This window comes from Hyalella azteca, unplaced genomic scaffold (assembly GCF_000764305.2).
Source record: "Hyalella azteca isolate HAZT.00-mixed unplaced genomic scaffold, Hazt_2.0.2 contig5386, whole genome shotgun sequence".
NCBI classification, from domain to species: domain Eukaryota; kingdom Metazoa; phylum Arthropoda; class Malacostraca; order Amphipoda; family Hyalellidae; genus Hyalella; species Hyalella azteca.
Window position 1 is genome coordinate 564,746 of NW_025935579.1, and position 26,834 is coordinate 591,579.

The 26,834-nt window shown below is 38.1% G+C and overlaps 1 protein-coding gene across 1 annotated transcript in view; it reads right to left on the reverse strand.

Annotated features, from left to right (window-relative positions):
• Positions 1 to 855: 855 nt before the first annotated feature.
• Positions 856 to 26,834, reverse strand: part of LOC108668929 (protein yippee-like 2) — a 62,254-nt gene continuing 36,275 nt past the window's right edge. The window contains exons 2-6 of the mRNA XM_018156189.2: positions 9,002 to 9,282; positions 8,272 to 8,355; positions 7,434 to 7,477; positions 6,677 to 6,785; positions 856 to 6,103 (exon numbers count right to left, since the gene is read on the reverse strand). Of these exons, the coding sequence (XP_018011678.1) occupies positions 6,014 to 6,103; positions 6,677 to 6,785; positions 7,434 to 7,477; positions 8,272 to 8,355; positions 9,002 to 9,282 (608 nt within the window). The 3' untranslated portion in view covers positions 856 to 6,013. The remainder of the gene's footprint in view (positions 6,104 to 6,676; positions 6,786 to 7,433; positions 7,478 to 8,271; positions 8,356 to 9,001; positions 9,283 to 26,834) is intronic.

Genomic DNA, 26,834 nt, shown 5'->3' on the forward strand with positions numbered 1-26,834 from the left:
TTGCGGTGCAATTTCTAGTATACCATCCTCAAAAAGTCAGTTCTTAAATGCACGAGAAATGGAATCTGATTTATTTTACAAATTTCTACTAAAATAAACTTGATATCACGAAGTAACATCGGGATGAAGTGTAATCAAATTTGATCGAATGAGTATTCAGCCTCAAAAAGTTTAGAGGATAACAAATCGTTGCAAGGCGAGCCTATTGCTCGCGTTTCATTTTGCACTTGCTAACCATAACTTCAGAGCCCAGAGGACTAAATTAGGTTATAAATATAAAAATTCCATACCGCAACCCGAAATTTGTTACAAACATTTAGCACTTCAGTTTATAGACCTCTGATAGTTGACGCCGTTTCCAATTATTCAATTGTTTACTTGAGACCGAACTCATCTTTCCAACATCAGATAATTTTATCCGCGACGATTCATTAAAAATAGAACAATAATTCACGTAACAATTCTTCCCCATCATTGATCTCCCATTGATCAATGTCCAAGTCTCACTTATTAATTTTTGCCGTCTTGATGCAAGCATTCATCACCCAAAAGACGTGCTGATGATTTATTGCAAGAATTCCAAGAAAAAAAATTGGTCCAGAATTGTCCTCCTGACACAGGCGCACAACTGCCTATTAATCATCTTTCAAGTAATTATTGTGACTGACCACAAAATTGTAGTTGTTAATTTAAATTAAGAGCCAAACTTACATGCCCTGTGGTATCTCTTGAAAGAAAAATCAAAGTGATAGTAATAATTGCCGGATTACCTTTCCCTATACATTCATACACAAAGTATGATGAATAAAGAGAAGAAAAAAACAAATTGGGGTTCTAAAAATGAAACCAAATATGAAAATTATGAATAATTATTTAATTACTATCGAGTTCCTTACATGGTACAGCTCGCTTGTCTGTCTAACAAAACATGAGATGACAAAAATAACAGGAACTGAAGATGAAGATAGGAGCAACAACATTAAAAAAAAATCAGTTGCTGAAACGCAATAACTCAGAATGATGAAAAAGATGCTGGGACGAATAGAAAAAAGGCGTTACTTGGACTTATGATGATCTACGCCAGAGCTCGCATTAAAAGTGGAAGCAATCGTAGTTCGTTCCAGACCTAGGAAGTGGAACTAATGAAGCTCGGTAAAGATATCAAAGTATTCACTTCCAAAATCAAAATTATTTTTTCGAACAATAAATATGTAGCTTAAATTTTAATTTTAACGGAATTCAGCAATCAAATGCTAGCACGGAATATGAGGCCGAAAAATAGGCGGAGAAAAATTATTCGAAAATCACACATTTTAATCCACAGCGACAGTAAAAAAATACGTACTGAAAGAAAATATCATTTTTTGCTTCCTTGTAGATGGAGTTTAACTTAAATGACAGAGAGAGATGAAGCTCCTTATGAACCGACTATTTACAAATGATAATATTGACTTTCACATCAGAGAAAACATAGGCCATAATCTAGCCTACAGACTTGCCTCCAGAATCGCCCCTTCACACAGTAATCTAGACCGGCTTCCTCACCGAGTTTTCAGGCTACACGTTCATAAGCCCCAAATGATGATTGACTAACATAAAACACTTTCAATAAGTGTAATTTCCAGACAATTCCGAATATTAAACATAAAAAATCTACTCGCTTTTAAATATTCGGGACTTCTTTAGCGTCTGAAGAACATCTACGTGGCACAACGCAGGCTCTTTCAAATACGAGACCGGTGCAATCGAAATAAAATTCGGCACCCGACACTTTATTCTTTTTACTTCAGTGTAGTCTTAATGGAGCATAAATTTCGGCCTACACTGAGATGGCGATGTTCGGTAAGTGTCAGCATTTACTGATTACATGTGTAGACGCGCACGCTGGTCAGAACAGGAGCAGTACCATCAAACATAGCTTATATTTTGTAAACTCACTCATCCAATCTTCAACGGCTTTTCAAGCTAAACCGTTGATCGCATGCAATAAATCAGCCGCTAGATGTAGTGAAGGGAGTTTGGATTGTACGGCTCCAGCTACAAAATGTCGTTCTTCATGCTAGAAATGAGTCAAGCCAATAACTTCGTTACAATTAAAGCTCTTTGATCGCGTCTTCGATGAGCAGCCGGTTACAGGGCGAACAAGGCGTCATGTGAAGGAACAAATCTCACAAATCTAAAGTAAAATATGAAAGACTACAGAACTTAACGTAAGTATACCTGCTAAAATCAAGCATTGTCCACACGAACGCAGTCACTATAAGAACCTCTAACCTTAATACAAAGATTCAACCAATGAAGAGACGAGTCAACTTCGATGATGAAGAAAAGCGTCATCACTCTCACTTCTGACTGATTCTAACTTCGGCAAACACAAAAAAATTCATCGAAATCAACATGATCTCTGTATCGAAAATGCGTACAGATTGCTATAATTTTGGACGATAGTCAGGCCGTGTTACAAATTCATAATAATATAATATCTAGTAGACGTAAAAAGCGCTTCCATTTCGTTGGAAGAAATGCTTTGAGTCGTGTAGTTCGCACATCTTGTTGTGATGTAGGCGAGAAAAATTACATCATGAAAAATTCTATTATGAAGGCAATGGACGCAACGAAAACCCCAACAAAAATCGTTCTCAACTTGAATAATATGTGATACGGACACCCACAAATACTATATAATTTTCATTCCGTATACGTGAACCAACTCAAATTATGGCAACAAACAGATGCATCAGATTTAGTGACGGCACGAATGATGCTAAATTTACTTCTAAATTTAATTCCGATAGAAAGAAATGTTTTATGGCAAAAAAATTATGCCATATATACTAAAAAAATTTTGAAACATATCAAAGTCTATTATAAATGGCAACTAACTATTTTTTGTGGTTGAGAAAGAAGCTAAAAGCGCGTCAGAGACAACACGCGTACTGCAATATTGAATGATTAGAGAACATTTAATAATTATCTAGAAATTAATTACGCAACACTGTTAATTTACCAATCATGCAACTTACAGAATAACAAACAAAATGCACCAAAAGCAATTATACTTCCTTAAACGAGACATCGACGGAACGAAGCAAGCTACTCTAACTTCGTTACTCGCATGAAGTTCAGACGAAGTTCACTACTACGCTGATTTTCGTATTTTCGGTTATGAAAACTAATTAGCAAAAATAATTACAACAAGACTCTTATCCTAACAAAGCTGATGCAAGATAAATAATAAAGTGCAGTGAAAACTGTGCAAAGTCAGTGAAATATGGAGAGAAGACGCAAGTATGAGCGAGACCAGGTCCAGGAAATTAATATGAATTAAAGGAACACATGAATATGAGCGAAGGATGGAGGTAGCTTAGTAAAATGGGTGGCTCGAGGGTAAGTGAATTTGCCAAGAGTTGAGAAAAATGACACTGCGAGTTTACAGTATGCAAATAGCGGATGAGTAATGTTCAATGGCAAGCGAGATGGTGAGTAATGTTCAATGGCAAGCGAGATGATAATCGAGAGAAAGTTGAGACTCGCGAGTGGATGATGAAGTGAACCACAATAGTGAGCTACGAGAGAAATGAACAGGTTACAGAGGTCAATTTATAGTTCACTATCACGGCAGCGGCACACAAAATACAGAACTGTACAGAAAAAGGTCGTCGCCTAGACCTTTCTTGGAGAATATCATATAATGCCACAGTACAAACAATCCTCACACTCCGCCTATCACTGTTGTTCTTACTCCTTCAGTCACCATTACTCCTGCTTTACAACGTATTACTACTCTTCCGTTAACATTTAATTACTTGCACTTGCCTTTTTTTAACGACTCGTTCTCCTTGTTGCCACACAAGTGATTGTTTCTCTCCATAGGTCCTTCGCAATCACTTCCTGCCTCCCGACCTGGCCTTAGCTCAATAAATGTTCGTTCAAAAAACGCCAGTCGTGATTAAACTTTTGCAGCAGAACCTGCGTTCAACGTACTTCAATTTGAGTTTTTTAATTCAATAATTGTTGTTATGAAATAAAAATTTCGTGATAGATGTCCTAAGAGAAATAACAGAATTTTACCTAGAACATTGATATGCTGAAGTAAATCTTCCAATCAAAAAGCAGCTGGTATTACAGATAAGAAAAGTTCGTTCGAAATAAAGTCGAATATGATAACAGGGAATTGCGGCAAGTTTTTCGAACTGAAGTTCGATTTCGTATAGCACGGAATTTCGCCTAAGCTCAAAAATATTTTGAAAAGTTAATCAATCAGAGCCACTAATTCCACACAATCGTGAGTAAAGGCTGCAAACGAAACTAGGTCACAAGGTTACACATGCAAGAAATTCTACACAAATATACCGCAGTGAGTAAACAGATCTACTAATACAACAGCTCAGCAGCTACATTGTAAACACACTTCCACACTCGCAGCGGTTCAGGGAATAACAATTTTTTCACGAAGAATACCGGAGCAGAGCAATACCCCAAAGCATGAGTTCGCTTGGTAGAAAATGAATTAAAAGATGCAACGCGTTCTGATAATTCATCAGGAACACAATATAATGTCTATAAAAAACGGTGATTAAACTGAAGAGAGACAGATGAAGCTCTCGGTTGAACTATTTTTCCAATGAAAGTTCCAAGCGCAAAGAATTCAGAATTTAAATAAATTTGAGCACTTCAGAGATTCACACATGTTCTTTGCAGAATACATAATCGACATCAATTACATCGAAATTTGCGTCCACTAATGAAACCTAATTTCTCATTCACATGTTCCCTCACTACGCTTGGACATTTAAAAACATATCCACGACCAATGCAATGATCACAATACAAAATTTTACTGCCTTCAGCATCGAGAGTTAAGAACAAAAACAGTACACAATATACCTAGCAGCTGACAAAAACAAAACACACAGCGTCGATGAAACGATCCCGTCAGCGCAGACATAAAATGTTCTTGAACAGTCCATCACTAAAAGTGGCAGCGTAAGTAAACATATTAAGGCCAAGGCGTCGGAACATAGAGAAAGTCTATTGTTGACTGTAGCCTATAAATCTAAACATCACAGATTGATCGAAAATCTTCCGCTAGGAAATTTTCCAACGTTGAGAACAATAAAGCGCTCAGTGAGCACTCACTCAAAATGCAGAGCTTTTTATCACACACTAGACTCGGTTAGCTGACGACTCCTGCGAGCGATTGAAGCACATCAGTCCATCATTATAGCATAGCCAAGTTTCCTCAATTGCGGACTGAAATAGTTCACAGAACTATTACTAAAATAAAAAGTGGATGAATGAATTTAGATATGCTAAAACGATTCGACTTCGTGTCGATGAAAATACATGGATGCTACAGCCTCAATCTAAAATATAAGACAATGCAGAGACGTTACTTCTTTACAAATAAAACATCAGGCAAACAAGTAGCGCATTATTGATGTTTTCACGCGGAAAACTCAATTATAATCCGGAAATTTTGCCCAATGACATAAAAACTTTTAGAGCTAAACTCTGAAATAAAATCAGGCCGGACTTGGCTAAGAAATGAGATATGATGGGGTAACGATGCTTGAAATTGCAACTACACAAGAATCTTCAAATTCTTTCTCGCCATGAAGCTACAGCCAAAGTCCCCGCTGCACCCAAATATATAAAAACATCGACACAAAAAAGGAATTAAAAGGACCAAGTTTCAAGCGACACCGTAACCCATACATCACATCGACCTCTTGTAAGCTTCGCAGCGCAACCAAATAGCCTGAGTCTCCATGTTCGTTACAAGGAACTCAATATACTGAATGATGATAAAGTAATGGGGGTTATTTTGATAATAGTGCGTAGAAATAATCAATCCATGTCTACTTGATTTTCCAAAACACAATCCTAATCCAGTCTATAAGGTTTAATTCAAAGTTATCACTCGACTTCTTCGTATGAAAATGTCTTCTCATGTGCCAGTTCTTCTCTCGCGCCCACATTAGAACTGAGCGGAGAATTACGCTCTGAAGTCTCAGTCCCAGCCGTTATCTTTGATCATGTGTGCCAATTCTATGATGAATTTACCCTCCTTATACTTCTGGCTGTTTTCGAAAGCGTGCTCCTGAAAAATAAACAAACGTTAGAATTTTCTATACATACTTTCTCAAAATATCCACTTTAAACTATAAACCTTGCAAATTATTTGTATCATGATAGCAGACAGCGGCAGTTGGTGAGAACTACACCAATGCTGCCAGTGGAATGAGAATATTTGGTATACATATCATGGTGATATACGCCTCACATGCCTCGCACGCTCCAGACGCCTCACACGCTCCAGACGCCTCACACGCTCCAGACGCCTCACACGCCCCAGACGCCTCACACGCCTCACACGCCCCAGACGCCTCACACGCCCCAACACACGCCCCACACGCCTCACACGCTCCAGATGCCTTACAAGCTCTTCACACCTCACACGCCCCAGACGCCTCACACGCCCCAGACGCCTCACACGCCCCACACGCCTCACACGCTCCAGACGCCTCACACGCTCCAGACGCCTCACACGCTCCAGACGCCTCACACGTCCCACACGCCTCACACGCTCCAGATGCCTTACAAGCTCTTCACACCTCACACGCCCCAGACGCCTCACACGCCCCATACGCCCCACACGCCTCACACGCCTCACATATTTCCAGCCGAGCGTGTTCTCGCAGCACTTGCAGTAGATGTCGGCCACGGCGTGTAGTCCTGTAAGCAACACGCGCTCCTCCGCTGGCCCGCAACCAACGTTGACCCTAGCGACCAAACCACCAAGTTTGGTTAAAATTTCATAATATTACAGCGAGGCAGCACTACTCTCAACTATAGGAAGATATTTTTTATATTAAACGGCCGAAATGTTTTTCAAATACAAAGAAATTGCACGTACACAAAATATACACCCATGCATACACAAGTAAGGATTCAAAGGAACAAATTTAGGAACACGGTTGCCTTCAATATCCAGAAGCTGTATATCAACCGTGCAGTTAATTCAAGTATAGAAATTTGATGTAATGGAGTTTGAACTTGATTCTGTAAACTCATCACGCGCGCATAACACAATCTCTGTAGCTGAGCACTTGCGACACTCAGTATTGAGGAACTTGTCTTAATAATGATTTGATAAGTTAGATTAGGGAATTTAAGCTCGATATATTCGATCAAGCGGAACAGAAATTACGAGTATAACCAATGCGCGGATAATGTTAGTTTGACCATCAAATAAAACCGGCATTTTGAATTCAAAATATTTCATTTGGCAAGAGAGAAAATTGCTCGACACGCAATAAAAACTTCAAATAATGAATTTAAGTTAAAACTCCATAATTCTTGTGAAAGGAAAAAAAAGAGAACTGGCCTCATCCTAAGATTAATAATTGTAAAATTTTACGAATACTTACACGGAATTAAATAAATACGCTCGCCCTTGGCTGCCTTGAAACGACTGTAAAATAATGAACAGTATAAGAACATCAAAATTATAGTTTTGAAAGACATTACTAAAGATTTTTGCGTGTTAAACGGAAACGAAGAAATTACTTTTTCAAAGGTTAACCTAAGGAGCATAAGTTTTGTCTAATTCAAACAATTCAGTTACTAATGAAGTGTAAGAAGTCCTGATAAAATAAATAAAAACTTTAGTGCAATCATTTTGCAGTAATAACATGGTTCATAATACAGCTTTGCAACCATGACTCCATTCATAATTTAGCTTCGGAACCATAACTTGGACTAAAGTTCACTTAACGCTTACAAAAAAAAACCTTATAAGTGCCAAATTATTTGAAAACTTTCAATCCACAAATCTCGACTTCACAGAATTTTGTTCGTCAACAGAAAATAACAACATTCGAAGCAACTGTACACGTTTTTTGACAGCTTAAGTCATCGGTTACGGAAGAACCCATAAATTTGAAACAAATATCCAAGCTATACCTACACAACTGAGCACCACGCCATACGTGAAGTTCAATTAAATATTATGGCCAACTCTGTTAATTAAACTTATATACCTCAATTTTTAATATGATAAAAAGAAGCACGTCCTAAAACACTCACATATCGGTGTTCGTGTATTAAATACTTATAAAATGTGTAAATTTCAGACATATTAATAGAAAAATTACCGTATTTCTATCTACTAGTACATACAGAGAATTAATCAGGCGGATGGTAGTGCACGTATATGTTATTGAATAATTAAGCTCATAGTTATAATGAGTAATGAAAGTCATATACCTTAGATATAAGCTCGTCGTGGTTGGCGAGATGAGCGCGGCAGTGTATGCAGGAGTACGTGCGGTGACACGAGGGGAGGTAAGCCTGTAAACAGTACAATATATTGCAACTTAGTCGTGCATATATATGCTTTGTACAAATTTACATTAATAATTGGTTATAATACAATACTGAACCTCTCCCATGATCTGAATAAATGGCTATTTAAATGATATGATTAAAAATGATTCATGATTGGTGGTAAACGAGTTACGATAGGAAAATAAGAGGCAAGCCAACGAAACACTGAATGTATTTTGCTCGTCTGATGCCGCGCTAGGAGTCAATCAAATTAAATTCGCAGGCACAAGAAGCAAACTATTTTAGTTTAAACACTTGATATGTCATAAAAGACTTAGCGATCCCTTCGAAATATAATATATAACTATATTGTTAATTGATAATATTAATAGAATATAATCTTTGTTTGAATATGTGATAAGGCGATTTAATATACAGTATCGGTATCGGTAAGAAGATGTACGATGAGAGAAGCAATGTAAATTAAATATATTAATATAATTTGAAAATGTGAGATAATCGAAGGTCAATCAACACAGATTAAAGATATTAGAAAAATTAAAAAAGTTGTGATAATATAGCAATATAACTGAGAGCTATTAATATAACGAGGATTGGGAGCGATTGCAATGATGAATATTATAATCAGTATAAGATGTGTAGAGCTGACCTGGAACGTCTTGACCATGTTTGTGTGCGTGGAGTGCGCAGAGCTGGAGGCACCGGGCACATTATTAGCGTTGGCAGACGAGGAGGACGACGCGGTGCCGCCGCCGCCGCTCTGTGAGTTAGTGTGATGGCGGAGAGGTGGCGTCAGCCAGCCACCACCGCCACCTGCCACCACTCCGGCGGGGTTGTGCAGGGCAGGATGAGGAGGGCCTGCAGACCCCAGGGATCGGGGGGGACTGAGGCACAACCACGGGGCCAAGCAGTCCAACACTCGTGCTCGCCCTGCAAGATAATAACTGTTAGACTACACTCAGAGACATGAGTGACATTTTGTGTAAATAGCGATGCACTTGCTGACTCTCGTGTAGGTCATCTTGGCACAGTTTGACCCAGCGCGTATGGGTGGTTCGTGCAAAAAGAAATGTAAATATTTAACACATTCATTGTTCTGAAAATTCAATTTGCTCTACTTCCAAGGAAGCAAGGCTGCAAGCTTTCATGTAATGGCGTTTATGCCCAAAACCGGAACTAGGCGGTATCTAATAATATGCAACCTCGCGATATCAGCTCTGATATGGGGAATCAGCTATACCTTCTTTAAATACCTTTTTTGACTATTCAATTTGAGGTAAGCCTCAATATCGATAGGAATATTTGCATGACATCTTCAAATCAAATTAAGCTCATCTCCTTTGCCGATACAAAGAATCACAACTTTTTCTAAGAAACTACAGTTGTAGATATTTTTAGCCGAACTTCAATAAATAACAATACCCGTTGCTTAAAAGGCAGGAAATCTTCAGCCCTTAATTAAGGTCCTGAAGGCGAAAGAGCTGCACACCACGTATGACTTAGCATTTACTTCACGTAGTTTCTGAGATCATATCCATATACATTCATTATTAAAACAGTTCCTTTTCTAAATTGAAGAAGACAAGTAATGCCAGTTAGCAATTACTTTTACAATGAATTGAAAGGTTATTCAGAGGCCAACTAACGCAAGAGGTCGTGAAGTAAACATGGTCTCTTTTTATAATCTAAGATACAACGCAATGATCCTCAATATACAATGATAAGAGTGAAACGCGTGTCATGGATATTTTTTGTCCCTTGAAATATTATCTTGTTTAGCTTGATGCTTCATACAAGTCCGAGAGAAATCAAGGCACATAAATAAAGCTTTTATTGCGGTCGATAAGAACGGAACTGCACCGCGACTTACATCGAGATAAGTGACACGCACTCTAGTCAATTTGCTCTTCCAATAATCGTGCCCTATCTGAAAACCGCTGTAGAAATATTCCACAGCATTATTACATAAAACCAACAATGCAACGATGAAATGATATGGGATTATAAAAGTAGGAGTCTGGTTAGTGATAACTATAGAAGATGACTTATCTCCGCGTTCGAATACCATGCAGTTCGATCTTTGGTCGGAGGGACAGAGAGCCAGAAGATTCAGGATCTAACGATGTCATAAATATTCAGTACATTACTGGTGAATTAGGAGCAATAGGAAACTGAATGTTATAAAGCTTCGTGCAATAATGTAGTTAGAAGTTGCCAACAACGCACATTAATAGGTAACTATAGATTCATATTCGATTAAACTCGCGAAATCTGTGAGTGATTTTATTTCGAAATGAAAGTTAACAAGAATTGAGATCCAAATATTATAAAAAGACATTATCCGTGAGAAAAATATATTGTGAGCTCATTCTTCACGGCTACTTGAGAACATCATCGACATGCTTCGTTATACCTGTAATGCCCACTGAAATGCTTAGACATATGAATCAGACAACAGGGATGTAGGCTAGCTTCATTCAATTCATCAACATTTCATACGCAACAATTTAACTAAGTTAGTAATTTTCATGTCGTTATTTTACCTTGCGGAATTGAAGGTTTTTCTCTGGATGATGACCTGGCTAAACAAAACGCAAAATGCTGCTAGGTTGAATGAAAATTCTTCAGAAGAATCGTGCGTTTACAGCGCTTTCATTCATTAGAATCAAGCTGATGTATTATCAAGAAAGAAGAATCACAATTGAGAATTAGCTGTTCTGAAAATGAAAAGGAAAAATTTCGAAATGTATAGTATTATAACACGTAAATGTCAAAAATACACATTAACTTAACGATACATTAATTATAAACCAGGCACGGCAACACCTATAAAATTTCCACTGAAATGAGTGCCGTGACTGTATTGAGAATATCAAAACAAATAAAAAGAGAATTAGCATGCAATGGAAGTGTGCTAATGTCAGCTATCAAGTCAGGGCAATCGTAGCAACAGAGTCCTGAGGTTAGCACCCCTTCAGTGAATAAAAGTTTCCCCAAGGTTCGGCGAGTTTCCAATGTTCTGTTAACTTACCGAGTGCAGATATAACAAAAATCAGACTGAATTGAGAGACTTTTTTTTGTACGCATAAGGAATACGCTGATAGCAAAGAATGGTTAGTAATGATGTAATGAAAGTACAATCGCTCCATTTTCAACTGAGATTTGTGCAAACGTTGTGTATAATTGGGTATAATTTATATAAACGTCATGTAAATAAAATAATTTACTTCACTAATTCATTATTGGATTAATGGCTTGTAAGTCGAAGTTAAAAATTTTCTAATTTTGATGCATTTGAATTTAAGCGCATTGTTCTTCAATGAGTTAGGCTAGAGGGCTCTCATCATACACAGAGTAAAGGAAACATTCGTTCAGAGTTGAATTTCGATAGCGGTGGCCGTAAATAACTAACGATCTTAAAAGAGATTAGGTCGTTTTCATCAAGTTAACTACTGTACACGTCTTCTTAATATCAACGACTAAAATAAAGTAGAATAAATTGATATAATTTTAAATATAATAATAATAAATAAAATAATCAATTCTGCCCCGCACTGCTTGATAAATGCCGACTTTGCGGTAGCCTAGCAAGGCGCCTTCCTCTCGAGAAGTTATTGAGCAACGCGCCTGCAGGAGCATGTAGACGCAACGCTCAAGTGTCATTCATGCGTAGATTGCGTTCGGTAAAAATAAGTCGCACCCACGTACTATACCATGCAGGTCAAAGAGGCGATGCAAGATATGCATATAAAAAATTGAAACAAAAACAAGATTTTCATATGTTCAATATGTTCATATGTTCAATTTATTAGGAGAACAAATGTCCATAATTTTCCAAGTGTTAACGAACGCGTTGAATTATTCTACGTAACTTAATTAAAAATCGATCAATTCATTACTTAAGCCAGCAAAATTATTTCATAAATCAGCAATAATAGTGTTAACGCGATGGCTTTATTTAACGCAATATATTATAACAGACATTATTGCAACAACCTAACAACGACGTATAAACTGAAGCGCATTATAGTCGAGAAATATAAATCGAGGACATCGTACACTTGTTCGTTCAATACAGCGAAGGCCACGCACCTTACTTATCTAGTCGATGAATAAGCTTAATCAAACAACGTGACACACATCAAACAAATCACGCATAATTATAACGGTCAGTCTTATTCTTCATTATTAACCGTGTGAGGTCAGAACAAATTGCGTGGTGATTTCAAACACACTAAATAAGTCATTGAATATAACGGTCAGTCTTATTCCTCATTATTAACCGTGTGAGGTCAGAACAAATTACGTGGTGATTTTAAACACACTAAATATGTCACTGAATATAACGGTCGGTCACTTATTCCTCGCTATTAACCGCGTGAGTTCCAAACAAATTACTTGGTGATTTTAAAGCCAGTTTACTTGTCACAATAAACACATAAGAAACTCAAGATAACAACAGAAACAATTATTTCTTTGTTCTAATGAACAGAAACTTCCATAATAGTGTGCCTTATCGTCTTCCTGTTTATTCTTTAGGCCCAAGTTTCGAAATTGAGTTGTCAGTCGTAATACAGATTAAAAAAACTTGTACGCCTAGCACTCAAATGGCGGATCCGGGAGCACATAGAGAGTACCGGTTAAAATTAATTTAGAAACGAACGACAAATTCAGCAAGTGAGTGTAAGTCATTAATGCATTGCAACGCACCAAGGGGTGAGTCACTCAAGCCTGACGCTGTAAACGCCTCATGAGTTAGAGGATAAGGATTACTTTCTTGATGAAAGTAAATCGTTCCGGAATTGTACTTATTTACGCTCTCAGAATCAAGTGAAGGGGAAATCTTTTGCGCCTCAAAATAAAATGGAAACTTAATCTGTGGTCTCAGAATGGCAAAGGAACTTTCACTGAAGTCTCATAATCAAAGGTGAAGCTTCCATTGTTATCTCGGAATTACGGGAAAACTTTAACTGTGCTGAAAGAAAAGTTGAAATTCTTCTTAAGCTAGCGGCAGAAACGTTCGTTCACTGCGATCATCAAAAATGAATGTAGAAAATTGCAATTTTGTCTTCAGCCCGACGATGCCTGTGGTGGCTTCCGCTTTTTTTTCTTTAAAGCAACACGACTTTCAAAAAATAATCCGCAAAATAATTTTCCAACTATCAAATGAGACCGGAAAGTTTTTTATCTGGTATCACACTCAGAAATCAAAAATTTTTGAAACAATCATATAATATAGTCATCAAAGTATTGGGAAACAAGAACCCTTCAGTTGAACTTGAAAGTGCAGAGCAACACAGGCATATACTGTTTGTGCTCTGCTGAGATCAATATCAAATGATTTTGCCGTATTAATCACTCACATGTCTGAATACCGGGCATTTTACAAGCAATCGATGGAACAGACGAGTGCAATTCACAATCCAAATTGATCGCACTTTATTTTACCCGGTCTCTGTAGTTGAAAACACAGCGCTAACCCGTCACCTCATGCAGCTCCATCCGCCTTGGGAATCATAAATGAAAACCGGAAAAACTTTCTTCTTAGCCGGATATTCAAATCAAAGCAAACCGGCCCGGCCAGCCTGAGAAGAAAATTTAGCGGTTTTCATGTTCATGCCTCCTCATCAAACTCAATATACGTTAAAAAATAATTCATTAAATCATATGCCTAGTGTTTATATAGAAACATACTTATCGAAAGTCAAAAATAATATTGGAGCCAAGTGTACAGGGTTAAAATTATATATGAGCGAGGTGGTTTTAAACGCCGGGATAAATCCGTCGAGGAAATGACGTAAAAAAATCACAAAATTCGCTTTTTATATTTAATAAGTTATTTAGTTCCAGACCTTGATACTAATAACTTTGATACAGTAACACCAAGAATCAATTTCTTAACTAATCGACACGTTGAAACAATTCCTGTAACCATCAAAAAATGTAAGATCACGTGAACATTAGTCGTCAGTGTGAACAATTAGTCGAGTATATTGCACAATAAAAAGCACACGATGTTCATGAGAGGACGGTGATTGAAGCGGTTGATTCTTAATGATAATGCGCGCTCGAGTGTTCAAAACGCGCCTGCAACAGCTGGCCACGGAGAGAAAGTGGACGCGCGACTACGTGCCGAGCAGCGTGCCCGGGGTATTTATAGCCTGGCGGGTCGGGGGAGTAGCGGCGCGTCATCAGAGTGCGGTTGTGTACTCAAGAGGTGCGCAGGTACGATGCACACATGTCACCGGTGGGTGGCAGTTAGAACACTGAGCCAACACAACCACAGAAATAATCATAACAGTCGTGTGCTCAGCATATACTTCATGAGCATTTAAAGTTATTATTTTAAACTGTTATCAGAGACAAAAACGCAACAAAATAAGAGCTGTTGCGTTTCAGTGAGTAATTGATGACAAGATGAACTGAGAGATATTGATAGCTTTTAAGAGAAGTTGTCACATCAGAAAAAGCTCTGGTAAGACGTTAAACCGAATGGATGACAGTAAGAAAAATCAAACGAAGAACAGAAGAGCGACTGGGAGCATAGAATTTAAACACCCAACCGAATTGCTGGCTGCAAGATAACTGCGCTGCCACTGCAAGGAAGAATATCAACTGGTCTGCACTGGAGATGAACACGTCTGAAACGTGCGTCATGCTGTTTGTTTTGTGACGCAACCAAACGCTGCAGAACAAAGACTCTTCAAAACCTCATATAAAAGGACTACGACATTGATAATCTTTTTCTGGGTGCATGCCCTTTAAATGCACGAAGGTATTTTGTCATCTCAATAAACGTGGCAAGTAAATAGTTCATTATTGAAATGTGTTAGTGGCACACTTATGCAGGCATTCAAAGTATAACTACCACACTGTCATTCCTAGCGAAAAAAATTCTCACAATCTTAAGGGTCAACACCTCGAAAATGCAGAACACGGGTGCGAATATAAACAAGTTTTCCATTTTCGTCCAGTGGAAATGACGCTTGGCGGAACTACCAAAAATCTCATTTATAATCAACAGAGGAAATACGTAGCAGCTGCACGTAGTTAAATGCGCAGCTGACCATCAGCTCTCACCAAAATGCCGTGCGGTAAAAAAAATAATGCGTCAAAAATTACCCATGAGTATAAACTGCGCGTCCGCAGACTATTTTGAATAAACGAAAAGGACCATCGTACTCTGATATGTTATACAGGGAAACAAATGAAGTAAACAAACTTAACTCGATAGCTTGAAATAACAGCTTCAACAAACTCAAGAAATTTAGAAAATTAAAGATATTGATCCGACATGCAATAGGATTAAGAACAAGCATAGACGGCACCAAATAAGAAATATCTGAATCTGCTAAATTTGAGGACTTTCTTCATTTACTCAACTTAAAACATTAAGTTTAAGGACGAAATTAGATCCAAGACCTGTGAGAATGTGGCACAATACAACCTAAATAGAAATTTATGAGGGAAGCACTGATGGTAAATCGCAGCTGGATGGTCATAACTGCGTCTCTCTTGATTAATTTTATTTATAAGGCTCGCCGATGGCCTATAGTATGTTTCAAGTCATCGCTGTGCTTATTTTCAGAAAATGTTACTTAAATTTACGATCATCGGCACCTGAAGGAAAAACACCGTGTCACAAGAAATTACGTTGCATTAATACGTGAGCAGGAATAATTCCCTCCAATGTAATGCTTTAGCACAGAAGTTCAGCGAATCCATGCATGGTAGTCCAGTTTAGTATCTTGTAATCGACGCATAATATGGTTAAGAAGTACCAACTCCACAAGGGTTTTACCAGCAGCTGAATTATATCATCTTCAGTGCGATGCGTCACGCGAACAGCCGCGTAGCGCGTGAAATGAGGCATCGCTCACTTGCGCGCAAATGATGCCTTAACAGTTGATGAGGAGAACTAGTAAATCACGTGCCGGTGTAAGTGTTAGGGAACAAAGGCATGCGTGAGGGGACGAAGGGAACATGGGTGTGCATGAGGAAACAGAGGCGAGGGTCGTATTCAGACAAAGACACAAGAGCCCTACTCATATGAATACAAGTCGCCCCTCGAAACGCACACAAAAAATGCTACCTATATATATGCAGTCTTGTCTTAGTCCCAAGTCTCTTCAGTCTTACTTGAAAACGGATGGCCAAAATTTCCTTCCCTTTATTTTGTAAGATTCCTCAAAATGATACATAGGAAATAAGATTGTGTTAACCAAGAACACAAGGCGTTCGATTCAGCTTTAATTCAAAGATTCATCATGCAATGCTTCATGTTCACACTTGTTAAGACTAAATCCAGATCCCAACCAAACAACCTCCTCGTAAATACACTACCTGAAATCAGGGAGGAAATGGACACTCATAATGTCAATAAAACAACAAAATGTCGAGAGGAGCAAAGTATGCCCACAAAGAGGCCAGGTTTTCCCAGAAAGCAACCCTAGCCCGGCAACAGCCACTAGCGTGTTGCGCATTGGAGACCGTAAGCCAAAACGCATAGAATTTCGATAAAATCAACCCGAGATTTCAAATTATACATATTTAGGGGATTTCAAAATATATTTAGTGTAAAACAAACGTGGTACCGATAAATCATCAAAAAATGTGAATACAATGAGAAATACACCGGATGAATATGATGTGAATAGACTGACGACCTGAGAGCACTAAACTTCCACCCTTGAATCACAATGGCGGGCGCATGTGGTGGCCCTTTCTGGGAAGCGCAGCTGCTGCTCTCGTGCAGGAAGGAAACAGGTTCTTTGAGCCTCACCAAACTATGGTCAGTTTGTGCCCGAACAACATGAATTTAAGGAGAAAAAATATACTTGCCGAATGGATTTTAGCATTGATGGATCTTTCTGACGAATTTGTAAAGGGTGAGTTCAAAAATAATGTTAACTCAGCTTAATGCAAGTGTCGAAGAAACATATACCGCAAAACGGAAATTGTGAAGAAAATATTGGCATTGAAAATATGATAACAAAACACAAAATGCAGCAAATAAATATAATAGTGCAGGCTAAATGGAAATAGAAAAATCGATACACTCGATATGAATATGTGTCACCGACATGTGGAACAGCCTCCCTGATTACATTGTTGACGCTCCGAGTATGACCGCGTTCAAGAACAGACTAGATAAAGCTAGGGATAAATATATATTCATACATGAAATGCCTAGCACCATATCTAACCTGGTACAAGTCTAGTAGCTATTTCAAACAACTGTCAGTTTTGAAAAGATCCAGTCAAAGGACATGTTTTTAGATCGCCTGTGAAGTCACGAAAAGTACAAGAATCGGTGACAGGCCACATCAGGCCTATTCTTCAGCGCAGACATCACTATGTTATGTTATATAGTGTGAACAGCAGTGTTTATTCAGTGAATAAAATCGGAACTAACTTCAGAGAGCTGCATTATTCAGCCCGCAAAAGTGTCGGGTATCGCGGCAATATCAGCTGTCCACTCCAGAGCTCCCGAGCAGGGATAGGAAAAAGAAGCCAAAATAAGGATGAAAAAAATAGAGCGGCTCGACAGGAAATTGTTACCACAACTCAATTTTTGGTATCAGCAGCAGCCGTCGCTGGCTCGTAACAGAAGTTGTTGCTATGCCCTAGAACCTACGAGATGCCAACGCCTGATTATTACAGAAGTAAATGGAACGCACGTGATTATTGGGGAACTAAATGGTGCACGCGTGATAATTAGAGAACTAAATGGCGCACGCGTGATTATTGGAGAACTAAATGGTACAAAAGTGATTATTGAGGAACTAGACTGAACACGTGAGATTATTGGAGAAATTTAATAGGAACCATAACCTTATGAGCAGGCAATATTGAAGTTACAATACAAGGATTTCGAGTGTTAAAAACTTCAAGGCTTTTAAAGAGGTTAGTAGATTTGAAAAGCTATATCCCTGTCTTCCTTGTTAGCTGATGATTAACAACAAACAAAAATAAAAAAGGGCTAAGATACGAAAAAATAACAAGACAAACTCTCCTCACATGATGCGAATAAAATAAATTAGAAAATAAGCATTTCCACCTTTCATTCATGCATTCTATGAAAGAAATAATTGTAGGCAAGTTCGTATTCACCTCTAAATAAAGCTGTCCCAATGGCAGGCAAAATATTCGATATCAACCACATGAGGGTCGGGGACAGAACTCGAAGGGTCGATAAATTTATGGGGTCGGAAATGGTCAATCAAGGGAAATTAATTACGTTAAATATACAGTTACATTTCTCAAGCCCTATGACACGAAGACAATTTTGTGACAAAATTGAATTTGGTTAAGTTTTACAGTACAAAATGGGACAGTAAAACTTCATTACTAATATGTTGCAAATCAAAATGATTGATAAGAGTGAACAATTGCTTACTTCCCCTTATTACTTTTACCATTTTTTTCCTTATTGAATGTGTGTGTAAAGAGGAGGTCAATGTTAATACAAATATCCCAAGTAGCGGTAGACGGGTGAAAAAGTTTAATAATCACTGGTCAGTCCGGAGGAATAGAACTTGCAGCTAGAAATCCAACCTTGCACGAAGAAGATTGTCCGGAATAAACATTGCCTGAGGCATCGACCAGCTGATCAAACGCTGAGCCGTTAGTGAACGGTTACCCTGGTGTAACCCGGCATGTTTAGTAATGTGCACCGTTATACCCTGGTGTAGACCGGAAGGTTTAGTAATGTGCACCGTTATACCCTGGTGTACACCGGAAGATTTAGTGATGTGCACCGTTATACCCTGGTGTACACCGGCAGGTTTAGTGATGTGCACCGTTATACCCTGGTGTACACCGGCAGATTTAGTGATGTGCACCGTTATACCCTGGTGTACACCGGCATGTTTGGTGATGTGCACCGTTATACCCTGCTATGCACCGGCAGGTTTTCTGATGAGTACCGCTACCCTGATGCATGCCGGAAATTTTGATAACAAAGGCGGTCACCGTGCTATGTCAGCACCGCTATACGTGGCTTCAATACCACGTATCAAAATTAGAATGTTAAGATATAACGCATTTTACACGTGACAGATATTCTGACAAGAATGCACTGTGGCGCTGTAGAAAAAGCTTTTGTTAGACAAGGTGCACAACGACATAAATTATAACAGAACAGCTGCAGCGGCCAACCTAGTACGAGACAAACGAAGCAGACATACGCAGCGCGTAAATGTGTGCGCAGCAGTAGTAACTGTAGACATGAATGCAAATGCAGCTGACCACCTGTTCTAGCATCAAGCTTTCAATGTCAATTGGCCGAACTCATATATAACTACGGATAAAAAAGCCATTAAGTCATCATTATTCGTCCGCTGAATACGATTTGAATATGTAATTAGCCCAATGAAAGTGGAAGTAGTCTCTCAACCGATAATGCAATGTTGCGTTTCGTTTCAGTAACTGTAACTTAGTCACTGGAACCATGACAATAATATTCTAACTCAAGGTCCGCAATACGAATTTACGAACACATACAGAGTCTGAAAAATAGTGATGGAATCTACAACGAATAGCCAAAATATTCAACGCTGTCTCGAATGAAACATTTCTACAAAGTCTCGACAATCTGGCGGCACAATTCACACTTTATGATACAGAGTAATGAGGAAATTTTACTGGATATATGATAAATTGATAGTTGGCGATGATGATGTCTGATGAGTTTATAAAATTTGTGAACTCAATGGCTTTAGAGCCATCGCTCTGATAAGCGGAAAATGAGACAGCAGTTCAGGCAGATTAGTGGTACATGATTCAGAAGTCCAGGCAGATAAGTGGTACATGATTCAGAAGTCCGGGCAGATTAGTGGTACATGATTCAGAAGTCCGGGCAGATTAGTGGTACATGATTCAGAAGTCCAGGCAGATTAATTAGTGGTACACGATTCAGAAGTCCAGGCAGATTAGTGGTACATGACACAGAAGTCCGGGCAGATAAGTGGTACATGATTCAGAAGTCCGGGCAGATTAGTGGTACATGATTCAGAAGTCCAGGCAGATTAGTGGTACAAGATTGAGAAGTCCAGGCAGACAGATTGGTATCAGATGCGACAGAAGTGCAGACGGTAGTTAGTGGGCAACCATAACATATCCAGAGCATAACAACATCTGGTGGTAAACATAATGAGGGAGGGGGAGCTCGGCGAGTAGGCGAGTAGGGCAGAGCTGGCGACAAAATTGTCTGCCTCACAACTTGGAAAATGTTTTCATTGTCACTAATGAGACGGTGTAAGTGCAAAGAAATCAACGGCTGGATCGCATAAATACATTCACGAAGTAGCATTCAATAATTGAGTTTTATACAAAAAAATAATAACAAAAAGTAAATAATAATTGGAAGCAGATAATAAAAAGAAAGTAAATAATAAAAAAAGCAAATTGATAATTGAGTTCCATACAAATTAAAAACGGATACGAAATACGTTTTAATGTTAAACCAAAAAATAACTACACAAGGGAAACTTATAGTACGTTGTTTGTGCTTCGATTGCGCCGGATTCACGATTAAATACTCTAAGTGGACCAGTTAGAATTCAAATTCATGCGCTTCAATAACAAACATGTTTTGGCGGATCTGCAGTGTTCGTTCGGCGCTTAGTTTTCCGCTCAGTTCAACAGTATTTTGAAATAGTTTTCGAGAACGAACTGAGTTTGTAAGTTCAACGGCCCACTTCAATGTTGATTAAAAATTCGCAAATTTTATAAGAGACATTTAGCCTATAATTTTCGAAAAAATAAACGTACGCGTACGATATCTGGGTCTCCTCTTACATTCATAATGGGTTGATATTTTTTTAATTTATTTTAACTTTGAATTCATCTGCTGGATAACTGCATCACAGTTTTTGCTTTATTTCACTAAATTAACCTTTACTTCACTAAATAATTAACAACACATGTGCTGGATAACTGCTTCACAGTTTTAGCTTTATTTCACTAAATAATTATCAACACATGTGCTGGATAACTGCATCACAGTTTTAGCTTTATTTCACTAAATAATAATCAACACATGTGCTGGATATGCTGGATAACACATGTGCTGGATAACTGCATCACAGTTCAAGATTAGCATGTCTACAGTATAACACGCACTGCTATATATCGTCCCTCAGCGGCCAGGCTAGAAATGCGTGGCAAGGAGCGAATGTGGCGACGTTATTGCAGTGAAGCACGGCAGTTGCTGACGCCACTGGGGCCGAGGCAATCAATACACAACTGCAACCATTTAATAACTACGTCATAAATCTCGGTAATTCATGTACATAACGTTTCTATGCTGCAAAATATTATTACAACATATATTTACACTAAATTTATTTTTTCATATTTACCTTTACATTTTCTTTATTATAATAGATTTCTATTTTATACGTTTATTATCATTATTATATTATTATCATAATACACTTTTTATTATTAGCAGCTATAGGTCATTTTCAGGAACATTTCTTGCAACATGTAGCCCAAACTTCGACAATTCGCCACTTGTACCATTAAAAATATCATTTCAACCATTTTAGACGGATGAAAGAAATTCTTGTAGTGTCGAACTTTTCATTTCCACGTTACCTCGGAGCTAGTAACAGAAGTGGTCAATGTTGACGTTAATTGACTTCAATCTTGATGCAAGTCTGTGAAAAATGGCAAGCCTAATAAATGTGTCGGAACAAAACAGACCTCCGAACGTACATAAAAGGTGATTTACGGAAACTTCCCATTTTGTATTTTGCGCCAAGCAGCCAGTTGTTGTAGGATAAGGTCAACGTATATTTCTTATGAAAGGCAAGATCATGAAGTTTTGTGTCCCGCCTAGTCAGTAGTCATTATACATTGGACAAGTGAGCAGCGTGCGTTTGCTGTCGAGGCATACTTTTCTAACGGCCGTTCGCAAAGTTGTCTCCGTCTGAGACATTTTGTAGAGCGCCCCATCTCCTTACTTCTATGGTCGGCCCGATCCCCCGATTTGGCTCCATATGATTTTCATTACTCGTAATAAATCAATCCCATCGCAAAAAATTAAGCTCAAGCAAACAAGAGCAACGCAGTTCACTCATCATGAGCAACATTTACTGAGTGAGATCAATAACGTCGAACTTTAAACTCAGCTAATAGGTTCTGGGTTTTCACTCACTCACTAAGTATTGCCCAGTCAATCGAAGGTATTTATACACTGATGGGTATTGCGGCGCATATGCAGAGAGGTGATAAGACTGCAAGAAACTTAATAATGTCAAGGATCGTGAATGGGTGAAAATACAGAAAAAAAACTTGTATCATTTTGACTTAACTGCGGCAGTATCAATTAAAAAATTCTAAAAAATATATTGGTCGAACAATAGAAAACATTCTGACAACCGAGCAATTAATGCACAAAGTATTGGCTAAATAATGCCTGGAGCTGCAATGTCAAGAATGTGTTTAATCTGATTTAACCAATGAAATAAGCGTTCACCAAAATGTCCATTGCACACATTACAAAATAAATAAATAAAATAGTACATGCTTAAAAAATTAACATAAGGATTTCCAAGCCTTAATTTTGCAAGATAAAAACTTAGGTTTCAAGTTACCAAGGCTGACAATGACACTGCATTTTCAGAGCTAACCTTGAAAACCAGCCCGAGAATTCTCGCACGTACGCAAGAGAGGGCAAGGTCCTCTTGCAATTGTCTCAATTCAATTTCCAAGCAGTATGTGAATAAAAAATTATTCATCCAATAGCCACTCAGCGAAGTCCGGCTTATGTGAGCTTAGGATAAAGATGGTGATGGTAATTGTGATGAATATAAGAACAGCACTGTCGGTGCTGTTCTTTTCTGTTAAGCGGCCCATCGGATATATGAAAAGGCAGAGGACAGAAATATTATTAATTTATGAGGGTTGGAAGGAATTCGATCAATGGAAATGAATAGAATCAATTCGATTGTCCAAGAACTTCGATACAAATAAATTTTTGGTTGTAAATGATATTACGATGTACAAAATGTAAATGTAAAATTTCTTCATATATTGTATGTGAAATTAAATGCAAAGAGCGAAAAATTGCATTTGCGACATTTCAGTTTCGACATTTGTTCACTTATTTATATGAGTGTGATCATAGGAGGGAGCAACGTTAACACAATTAACCTATAAAAAAGTCGACGGATGAAAAAAGTTTAAATTACATAGAATTTACCATCATCAGACGGAATCAAACAATATATATGGAATGAGTAGACTAGACTACCAATAAGCATACACACTAATAGGTAAAAATTTCATGATGCAAATGATGGCAGACCAAAAATAACACGAACATGAATTACGCAACAAAATACTTGAAAAGCAAACAAAAAGAAAAGGAAAAAAGATCTGCGCAAACAAATGAAAAAAAGATCAAAAAACAATCAAATTATTACGAAAATACTGTGAGGACCGAAAGTCGGCCGTAGGAAATCGAATCGTGATATTATTTCCTGAAATCGGCGCGGCACAAACCAACAATACGGACCAGCAGGCCTACCAAGAGTAAAGCGCTAGCGGAAACTTTTGCGTTAATTGAATGGAATGTAGATTTTTTCGTGATTCCAGAATAATCCGAAACTGTAGGGGAAAAGATTGTGACAAACAGACTTCTCGCAAAAGAATTGCTACTACTTTTTCGACAATTCTATCTAAGATCTGTTTTTAGGCGCTATTAAACCAGTAAATTTTGCGAAAACCGTAAATAAATGAATATTTTCAATGGTAAAATAAAAATGATTTTTCTTTATAATAATAATGGAGCAGCAAAAAATGTCGAAGATCATCCAACATAAAGCACAAAATAGAGGGCTAAGAAATAAATAATTTAAATCTACCGCAGAAATATCTAAAATGTGCAAACTGCAATCAATTCAACGACGCAGCGAGCACTTCCACAATACCCGTCAAATTGTTTCTATGGACATGAAAAACTCATTATTTCGCTAATTGGGGTTTTATTGAAATAAAATTGAAACGTATTGACGAAATAAATCCGTTCAATTCAAGGCGAACGCTAAAAAAACTACACGCAATATAAAATAAAAATATAGTCGAGACGAAACCTGGCAAGCAGAGGTGAGAATATAATCTGTCCAGTACTGCAGGACAACAGAAGGAGCTAAACTGTTTCCTGGATTGCTAGAGCGATCTCATCCGCTTTTGATTTAAGTAAGGAACGGGCGGCATCGGTTTCCAGGAAAACCCCAAAACACCGCACGCACCTTCAAGCAGAGAGGCTGACTCGCCAGGTCGAGTGTTCCGGGGCTGCTGAGTCTGACGAACTGAACTGTCCGTTGCTTACTGAGGAAAACAAATTATTGCCGACACAGAGGTGGGCCAGAAATTTGCAAAGGTGGGCTAAATCCAACCAAATTTAAACCTATAATTGAGGCTGTCAGAGTTTCAGTTGAAAACATCAATCAACAAATTGGCTGAAGATCAAGAGCCAGAAGTGCAACATCGAATGCTTATGGCAGAGCGCAATTAAGTGTGGCGCTGTCGTCTACCCGCGCGTATATAAGTGACGGCTTGTCACTAGAGAGCTGTCAAGAATATTTCAGAAGGACGTCAGTAATTCCACTGCCAAAGGATAAACACGAAACTGTTTTTGCATAAATAAATAAATCCAATTCTTCGGTTCCAACTGAAGATTTGAACTTGAACTATTTTGAAATGAGAACTTGGTAATTTAGTTATAGAGAAAGAAATCAACTTCGATTTTGAGGATCAAAAGCGTTACTCCGATGTCTACGGAATTGGAAGAAAACGAACCTGCGAGGTCGAATGAAGGACAAATTGATCACAGCGACAACCAAGGACGAACTTCAATTGGTATTTGGGAAAGGCGTCTTGGCCTTGGAGGTTTTTCGTGCTGACTTAGGATCATGGGAGGGAAGTGAGGCCATGAATCCCTAGAATTGCACTTCTTTTTACGAAAACTTGGCGCCGCCATCGCGACAGTTTCACAAACAAGCGCCGGATGTCACAAGATAATGAAACGTAAATTTCCTGGTACGGAATATATATATAAGGTTTTATTCTTGCATGATTTGAAATTTTCTATATATTAGAATAATCATAAATATTCCAAAACCTAACTCAAAACGAGATAGGAAGAAATATTTCGCAAGAAATCCGTCAGGATTTTTTTCCCCGACGGTCACTGAGAACGACGCTCGATCGATGCCTTTGAAGCGAGTATAATTAAGAGGCAAGCTATAAACGGCCAATTAAATATAGCATGGCCAATCAATTGAAGAGCATTGAAGTCTAGGCAATATAAATGTTTCAATTTGAAACGTTAAATGCGTGAGAGCGAATCTAACCCATTGCAAAGCTGCAGATCCGTCCAACTCGGAGACTTGTATATGAAATGGGTGCTAACGCGTCAGTTATAAAAATTTGGTTATACAAATTGCACGTGCAATGCACTGCCACATCAACACGTGGATCGCAGAAATCAAAAGATAAATCGATAGCAAAAATAAATAGAAATGCAGGATTATTTCTAGGGAATTTATTAGCATAAAGTTAACGAAAAAAAATACGTGCACAAACTTCACGAAAAAAAAGAAAATACGAAGGAATGGTTTACGCTCTGTTTAAATATAAGTTCGTCAAACGTTGGAATAACGAGAAATGCGTTGTAAATAAACGTCTACAATTGCTGCTTAGCTGTGTGACTTGGAATCATGAATTTTCCAAGCATAAATTTCCTTAATTGGGCACAACGCCAAATACGGACACAAATAAGTTTTAATCATGCATGAAGCTTCTGCATAGCAGTAAAATCTCTGCACTAAAAACCTTTTTGATAAATAATACCAAATAATACCAGAAATTTTAGCTTCTGGTTTATTATTTGGCTTTAGAATTATAATAATATTATTATTTTTCGGGTAAAAATATTGTACCAGAAAAATATTTTTACTTTTTTTTGCTGCATTCATCTTTATTTGAAAATTTTGCGGCGTCATGAGTGGCTTGAAGCGTGGAACAATACCTGCCTAACCGGTAATAAATTACGCTTATCTAAATAAAATCGACATTGATGAAAAACACTCCATGTATCGTGTTCTTATATGCAATTTATTATTTTTAATAAACGGGCGTGAGCGACAGTAATTACAGTGACCGCAAAAGCTTTCAGTTATAAGAAACGAGTCCGACTATTTCATGACTTACAAGAATAGGACAGCTTCTGGCTTCGTATCGAAAAATTTAGTTGACCTTCAGGTTGCAGGCATCAGAAGATACCTCTGAAATCGAGGCACAATAATGTTAATTAAAAATAATATCACTATGGCAAGGGCACTGACAAATTTCAACGACAAGCTGAAGAAAATTAACAAGCGTTGATATCCCTGGGATACAGACGATCACTTCTGAACGGTTACGACCTTGAAAACCAACCCTCCACCCGCCACCCCCCGCCCCCTCAC